At 40.8% G+C, this 8,425-nt stretch overlaps 1 protein-coding gene across 2 annotated transcripts in view; it reads right to left on the bottom strand.

Moving 5' to 3' along the window:
• Window positions 1-7,095, bottom strand: part of foxo3b (forkhead box O3b) — a 51,193-nt gene extending 44,098 nt beyond the window's left edge. For both annotated transcript variants that reach the window (XM_024291203.2, XM_024291204.2), the window contains exon 1: window positions 6,517-7,095. In XM_024291203.2, coding sequence (XP_024146971.1) covers window positions 6,517-7,056 — 540 coding nt within the window. In that variant the 5' untranslated portion in view covers window positions 7,057-7,095. The remainder of the gene's footprint in view (window positions 1-6,516) is intronic.
• Window positions 7,096-8,425: the final 1,330 nt, after the last annotated feature.

Below are 8,425 nucleotides of genomic sequence, written 5' to 3'. Positions count from 1 at the left end.
ATTATGCTAACTGTTTTGGCTAATTTAGACTTTTGTCCATCTTTTTAGGCTAATTTAGAGTTAAGCTAATATTTTAACAATATGCTAGCTGTTTTGGCAAAATTAGTTTTTTAAGGATAACTTGGATTTTAGCTAATATTTTAGCATTATGCTAACTGTTTTGGCTAATTTAGACTTTTTTCCAGTCTTTTAGGCTAATTTAGAGTTAAGCTAATATTTTCACAGCATGCTAAAACAATGTTAAAATTAACCATGCTTCCAGTTATTTAAACTAATTTGAAGCTTGGTTAATATTTTAACAATATGTTAGCTGTTTTGGAAAAAATTGACTTTTTTGATTTTTTTTAGGATAATTTGGAGTTTAGCTAAAATTTTTAGCAATATACTAAAATATTAGCTAAATTAGTTATGTTTCTAGTTTCTAGGCTGCTTTTGAGTTTAGCTAATATTTTAGCATTATGCTAGCCATTATGGTAAAATTAGAATTTTTTTTCTATTTTTTAAGGATAACTTGTGGTTTAGCTAATGATTTAGCATTGTGCTAATTGTTTTGGCTAATGTAGTCTTTTTTCAGTTTTTTAGGCTAATTTAGAGTTAAGATCATTTTTTAACAATATGCTTGGCAAGATTAGACCTTTTTATTATTTTAGGATAACTTTGAGTTAAGCAAATATTTTAGCATTATGCTAGCTGTTTTGGCTAATTTAGACATTTTTACAGTTTTTTGTTTATGTGTTCATTTATTTATCGCTAATTCGGCACTTAGCTAGTATTTAGCAAGTTTTAGTCGTCAGCATTTTTTAGCTAGGTATCAGTTTCAGCATTTTTAGCTATCAGATTTAGCATCTTAGCATGTTATTTATTTGGCGTTGAGTGATTGGATGATGCCTTTTGACCTTTAGGGCCACCGTAGATCTGTGAGGATTTCAGATCATTTTCATCTCGTATCTAAAATTCTTTTGACATTTTGTGTCATTCTTGTGTTTAAAACAGTTTGACTTAACCTTATTTATTTATTTTTGAAATTAAACATATTTAAACTGAGAGCATATTTCTTTTTTCTACTCTAAAAATAAGGACAAATGTATTTATTTATTGGGAGCAAACAGGTCAGGAAAAATGTGCTTAGATGATTTTTTTCATCCAACACAAAGTACTTTCCAATGACCATCAATCCCTGAAACTAAAGTACAGTTTGTGCAAAAAGCACCGTCATATATCATAACCCGAAGCTGCCCTGAGGGATCTTAAAGATTTTTCTTATCTGACAGAAAATACACAACCAGTGAAACTAATTCCAGTCTCCTGCAGAAACTCAAAGCCATAAACCGCGGTGATAAGACTGAACATGACCAGACAAATTCTCTAAAGAAAAAAAGTCTGCCTGTGCGTGTCTGTACTAGTCCAACAGGTTTAAAACACTCAAATAGGACAGCCTGTATCACCAATGTCATATGCGGCTGTTCGAATCTCTTTGCCATCAACAAAACTGTGGCGTCAGCAGGTTCCAGCTTTTAATGTGTGGTTACTGGGAGCTTGTTGCAACACGGCGAGTCAAACTAAAAACACAAGGTTCACCGCCGTCGGGAAGATGTGGACACGCACGGCGGTGTACTTGCAAACAAATTCAGACAGGTGCGACTAATGTTTCATTTGTGCTCACGCTCAGACTGTTATGTGCTATTTTGATGTGCAGCCTGTTACTCCCACGGCGTGCTGCAGCACATGCTGGAGCTCCCAGGAGCGCAGATCCAGCTCCTCTCAGCTGTTAAGAGACGAACAGCCTTAGGAGACCCCGCCAAAGTAAAAGTGGCGAAATTGCAATCTTGAAGGCTTACGTAAAGCCCACTTCATTGTGTAAGTGAGTGATCATCCAGTAGGCGTGTGACAAAATATCGATAATAGCGATCTATCGCGATATTTAGTCCTGCGATGGATTCTCGATGGGTTCTCACCAAATATCGATCTTTTATTTTAATTTGAAGAGGCTGTAAAACGTTATATTCATCACCCTTTGGTGAGACGTTCCTTTTAGAGGTTCTCGAGAGCGGCTGTGTCTGCAGCTCACCCCTCCCCCAGGGGATGAGTCGAATGCGGGGAACAAAAGATATTCAATTTTTTTTATTATTTTAAGCAAATGCTACATGTAGGTAATTTTATAGCCAATTTAGTTACTTTTACATTTGAGACAACAGCCATTAAGGGGTTGATTTTTTCATCTGCTCCTAATTCTTAATGATTTGAATAACAAAATACTCAAATTTTAAGCATAATTTTCTTTAACTACGTCTTCTATAATGAGAAGATGTTAAAAAGTCAGTTCTTGGACAATATGGTGATAACATTGCCTTTGCTGGTCTGATCATTAACTGACAAAGATATGAAGTGGAATGACGTAATCGGTAACCTGTAGGAAAGACCCAAGAGGATTAGCGGGATTTGTTTAGCAAATCTTCTCAACAAATGTGCACAACCATGGGTAGGTTTTGAAACTGTGCAAAGGCTGAAAGTCTACATGAGTGCGACGATAAAGGAGTTCAGAGTAGGGCTACCCTGATTATTCGTCGACTATTAAAATAGTCGACAGCTAATTCAGTAGTTGATTAGTTGTTGCTTTATGTTCAATGGAGCTGAAGGTGCCATTATGGAAGCTTTTTGTACTATTTTGGCATTTTATTTTCATTATTTTCAAGCTGTTTTGGAGTTTTGTCAATGTTTTAGCTACACGCTAGCTGTTTTGGCTAATATGTCTTTAAGGCTATTTTAGAGTTCAGCTAATATTTGAGTTACACGCTAGCTATGTTTGCTAATTTAGGATTTTTTTTTTGCGTTTTTAGGCCAGTTTGGAGTTTAGCTAAATATTTCAGGTGCATACTAGCTATTTTGGCTAATTTTGTATTTTTTCAGGTTTTTTGGGCTAATTTGGCATTTAACCAATATTTTTGCAGCTATCTGCTTTAGGGTTTTCAGCCATCAGTATCAGCGTTTTCAGTTTCAACTTCAACATTTTCAGATATCAGCTTCAGCGTTTTCAGCTATCAGCTTCAGCGTTTTCAACTTTCAACTTCAGCATTTTCAGATATCAAGTTGAGCGTTTTCAGCTATCAGCTTCAGCATTTTCAGCTTTCAACTTCAGCTTTTTCAGCTATCAGCTTCAGCGTTTTACGCTATCAAGTTCTGGGTTTTCAGTTATCAGCTTCAGCGTTTTCAGCTTTCAACTTCAGCGTTTTCAGCTATCAGCTTCAGCGTTTTCAGCTATCAAGTTCTGCGTTTTCAGCTATCAGCTTCAGCGTTTTCAAATTTCCACTTCACTGTTTTCAGCTATCAGCTTCAGCGTTTTCAGCTTTCAACTTCAGCATTTCCAGCTATCAAGTTTAATGTTTTCAGCTATCAAGTATAGCATTTTCAACTATCAGCTTCAGCGTTTTCAGCTATCAAGTTCAGCATTTTCAGCTATCAGCTTCAGCGTTTTTCAGCTATCAACGTCAGCGTTTTCAGCTATCAGTTCAGCGGTTTCAGCTTTTAGCTTCAGTGTTTTCAGCTATCAATTTCAGCATCTTCAGCTATTAGCACTAGCATCTTAGCGACCAAATTCAGCTTCCAGCACTCACACTAGCATTATCACAGAAAATGCTATATATCTAGTTTTTTAGTTAGTTTAAAGCTAATGATGGTTAAGATGTCTGCTTTACATCCAGTTTGCGCATGACCCGATTAGTCGAATCACTGGAAAAAGAATCTGTCATTAGCTGACTGTTAAAATGATCGTTTGTGGCAGCACTAGTTCAGAGATGGTGTTTTTCCACAACGTGGAGGCATTCACGCTGAGGTGTTGATCACTTTAGCTCACATAATTCTGTGCTGGAAAGAGTGTCCTGAAAAGAGAAGAGAGCGCCTTAGAGGAGGGCAAAGGCTGCGAGCTCCGGCGAAGATTTACAGACAACCCATGTGTAACACTACACCAGTGACAGGCTGGCCTTCATGCCCAGAATTCCTGGAGTAACAAGCCTGCCTGGTGACGGTGAACCCGGCCTTGACTCGGAGGGCTCCACTCACAACCTTCTCTGCTCTTCACTGGTATCAAATAGCCAAACTTGAGAACCCCTTACAAAATATGGCCTCCCCAACCAGACTCGGGACCAGACTGTTGGTCCACGGTGGGCGTTAATCTCCGCTCTCTGACCTTTTTTGCCCATCCTCTAATCCACGGGTCCCATATGTCGTTATGATGACCGTTTGGTTTTTGAAAAGAAGCTTTACCTTTAACACCTCATGGTAGCTCAGCTGTTATGTAACTGCCCTCATGCCACGATAAGCAACCTTGGCAGTTGCCTACCTGACCTAAGAGACTCACAGCTCCCTGCCAGGGTTTACATAACAAATGGGAAATAGGCTTTGCCTTCCACCTGCAATATTTTGTCAATAAAAGCCAGAAAGTCAATAAACTTGAGTTTTTTTGTTTCGTAACATCACTTATATCATTTTTTTTGTTTCCTTGCAGTTCTCTTGTTTGGACTGGCTGCTGTACTGAGACTGCCTTATGTAACTGTATCATTCTTTGTTTCAGATGCCGTTACATCACTCTATGTAGGCCACTGGGTTTCCAGACAAACTGGTTACAATGTCAATTTGTTCTGATGTGTGCCACCATGGAAAGACAAACAGCAGCAGCAGCCAGCGCCGATGCTCATGCAAAGTGTTGGTGCACGCATGCAAATGCAGAAAAAGATGGTGAAATAATAAATAAAAAAGATAAGTTGTTAAGTGATGCTGAGATTTAGAAGTTCTAATGCACATGTGTCAAAGTTGAGGCTCCAGGGGCCTCATTTTATGTTATTATTATTCATGGTCTGATCTTATTTCTAACTTGTATAATTTTGAGTAGTAAAATATTGAAAGTTATTTAAGATTGAAATTGATTTATTCTAGAATGATATTCTTGCCTTTTTACTATTATTCATAATTATGTTAAAAAGTTTGCATTCTGCTACCTTTTTAGACTATTGTGACAGTAACTAATATTTCAGATTATTTTAGAGTTTAGCTAATATTTCAGCCACAAGCTAGGTGTTTTGGCTAAATAACGCTGTTTTGGAGTTAGGCTAATATTTACATACTAGCTGTTTTGACTAATTTGGGATTTCTTCATTTTTTTAGGCTATTTTTAAGTTTAGCTATTTTTCAGCTACTTGCTAGCTGTTTTGGCTAACCTAAACTTTTTTGGTTTTTAGGCTAATTTGGCGTTTAGCTGGCTAGCAGCTTCAGCTTTTTCAGCTATCAGCTTTACCGTTTTAGCTATCAATTTTAGTGTTTTCAGCTAGTAGCCTCGGTGATTTCAGCTACCAACTTCAATGATTTCAACTATCAGCTTCAGTGTTTTCAGCAATTAACTTCAATGATTTCAGCAATCAGCTTTACCGTTTTAGCTATCAATTTTAGTGTTTTCAGCTAGTAGCCTCAGTGATTTCAGCTATCAACTTCAATGATTTCAACTATCAGCTTCACCGTTTTCAGCAATTAACTTCGGTGATTTCAGCTGTCAACTTCAGTGTTTTCACCAGTTAACTACAGCGATTTCAGCTATCAGCTTCAGTGTTTTCAGCAATTAGTTACAGTGATTTCAGCTGTTTAACTTCAGTGTTTTCAGCAATTAGGTAAAGTGATTTCAGCTGTCAGGCTCAGTGATTTCAGCTATCAACTTCATATTTTTCAGCTATTAGCTTCAGTGATTTCAGCTGTCAACTTCATCGTTTTCAGCAATTAGCTTAAGCGACTTCAGCAATTAGCTACAGTGATTTCAGCTATCAGCTTCAGCGTTTTCAGCAATTAGCTTCAGTGATTTCAGCTGTCAACTTCAGTGTTTTCAGCAATTAGCTGAAGCGATTTCAGCTGTCAGGCTCATTGATCTCAGCTATCGACTTCATATTTTTCAGCTATTAGCTTCAGTGATGTCAGTTTCAGCATTTTCAGCAATTAGCTTCAGTGATTTCAGCTATCAACTTCAACGTTTTTAGCAATTAGCTTAAGCGATTTCAGCTGTCAACTTCATCGTTTTCAGCAATTAGCTTCAGTAATTTCAGCTATCTGCTTCAGCATTTTCAGCTATCATCTTCAGCGTTTTCAGCTGCCAATTTCAGCATCTTCAGCTATTACCACTAACATCTTCAGCGGCCAAATTCAGCTTACAGCATTTACACTAGTATTTTTACAGGTAATGCTACATATCTAGTTCATGATTATGTTACAAAGTTACAGTTTTAATGTATTAAAGATGTAGTTTTGGAGTGTCCAATAAATGTTTACTCTGATCGTCTCGTGACCTAAAGTGTGTTTTGGATTTTATCCTCTTGAGCGATTGACTTTGACATCCCTGATTTAGTGCGTAAACGTTGCGCATTGTGTTGGTGCGCGTCTCCCTCCTCGGAGGAAGTGTTTACCAGCCACATGCGTTTTTGTTTTTGTTTTGATGGAGGAAGGAGGGGGGTTTGGGTGGGCGCTGCGTGGAGCCACGCTTACCTTCCATCCCGCAGAGCTGTTGCTGTCGCCTTTGTCCTTGAAGTAAGGGATGGATCTCACCATCCAGTCGTAAATCTGGGACAGAGTCAGCCTCTTCTCGGGCGAGCTCTCGATGGCCTGGGTGATCAGGTCGGCGTAGGAGAGGTTCCCCCAGGCGTTGCGGCGGGAGGAGGTCTTCCTCGGGGTCTGCGCCGCAGCCAAGCCGCTGGGAGTCAGCGCGGCCGCCGGGGAGTGCGAGGAGAGCGGCGAGCCTCCGCTCTCCTGACCGGGGGAGGCCAGCGCTCCATCCCCGACGGGGCTGTTGCTGCTCTGGTCCTCCGCGGCCGCCACGCAGCCATTGACGCGCGCGCTGGGGGTAGTAGCATCCTCCTCGTCATCCTCCTCCTCCGGGATAATGTCGTTGCTCTCCGGCTTCACCGCACCAGAGTCCGGCCGTGGAAGCGGCCAAGTGCAGGATCGGGGCCGCTTTTGAGGCTCGAAGTCCGGGTCGATGGCCACGTCCAAGTCCGGGAGCGCGTCGGGGAGCGGAGCCTCGGCCATAATCTCCAAACACAATCTTCCTTTTCGGTATTTTTTTGAATAAACTTACAAGGCGAGAAAGCGGAGAGCTGTCAAAGTCCCATGAATGCGCGCTCCCGTCCTTTGTTGCTGCGAAGTCCCGACAGGAGCGAGAGCAACTTCGCTTCTGACGCCTGTTGAGGCACAAAGGCAGAATGAGCGAACGAATTCGACTGACAAGTTCAGCCTGACGCTGCCGAGCGACTTCCTGAAGAGCAGCAAAGCATTAAAGCTTCTCTTCAGGAGGAATCAGACTCTGAATGAGAGATCTGCACAAAATTCCGATCTGATCCACCTACTGGCGATCTGAGGAGGAGAGGCTACAGAAACACCAAAAAATGCCTTTCAAAGGAATCGAACACCTGGAATGAATTACCTTGTACGATCAGCGCTCGTGCGCTTTTGGGAAAACACAAAAAAAGCCAACTAGAATGATGGCTGTCCACGGAGACGTCCAGATGCCATCTTGACTGTGGAGCGCGCTGCGCTGCAGAGAGGATGTGCGCGCGGGCAGGTCGCTGTCGATGTGGAATAAGACTTCACTCTAGGTTACTACTGTATCTTGATTTGCTCTGGTGACACACACAGAGCCGAGCGCGCACACTTTTACGCACAGACGCCTTTACGCACACACGCGTTTACGCACACGAGCTCCATCCAGCACGCGTCGGAGAACCACCCCCCCCTCTCTGAATCCTGCGCATGTGTGATCGCCTTTTAAAGATATATGAAGAAACGGAGAGCTGCGGCGCAGGTGAAGGCCGGGACACGTCCGAACATGTTACCGCCGCTGCAGAATAGAGGCGGGAAGAACACCCGTCCACTTTGATAGATACAATCAGCGCTGATGAATACACTTCCTGCATCCAAAATGAGCCGATTGTCCTTTTAATGAAGGTAAACACTCCATCTAAATGCTTTTAATTACACTTTTTTTGACTTAAGGGGAATTCGCGCACAAATAGTTGCGCATTTAGATTAAAAACAAATCTTTAAATGTGTGTTTTGAGATAAAAATGAAATATTTTTTTAGTTTGAAAAGTGCAAAAAGGAGTTTTAACCATTTAAAAATAACAATGGCGGATTAAAAAGCCATCCAGGTTGTCCTAGTGTGCAGGCCACGCCCCCTTGGAGTGAGAAATGACGTCAGGTACGCATTGAAGATATGAGGAAAAGTACTGGACACTGAAGGGATGCTCCTGTCTCTCCTCCTTTCTGCAGATTATTACAGAAAAGAATGTTTGAAAATACTAAACATATAAAAATGTTCACATTTAGTTGATTTTTAAGAGGCTTTACAGCTTCCAGATTCATATTTATGGAGGTTATTGCACCTCACAATTGTATTTTC

This window comes from Oryzias melastigma, linkage group LG24 (genome assembly GCF_002922805.2).
Source record: "Oryzias melastigma strain HK-1 linkage group LG24, ASM292280v2, whole genome shotgun sequence".
Classification (NCBI taxonomy): domain Eukaryota; kingdom Metazoa; phylum Chordata; class Actinopteri; order Beloniformes; family Adrianichthyidae; genus Oryzias; species Oryzias melastigma.
The sequence above is the reverse complement of the archived record's forward strand: the minus strand, read 5'-3'. Positions and strand labels throughout refer to the sequence as shown.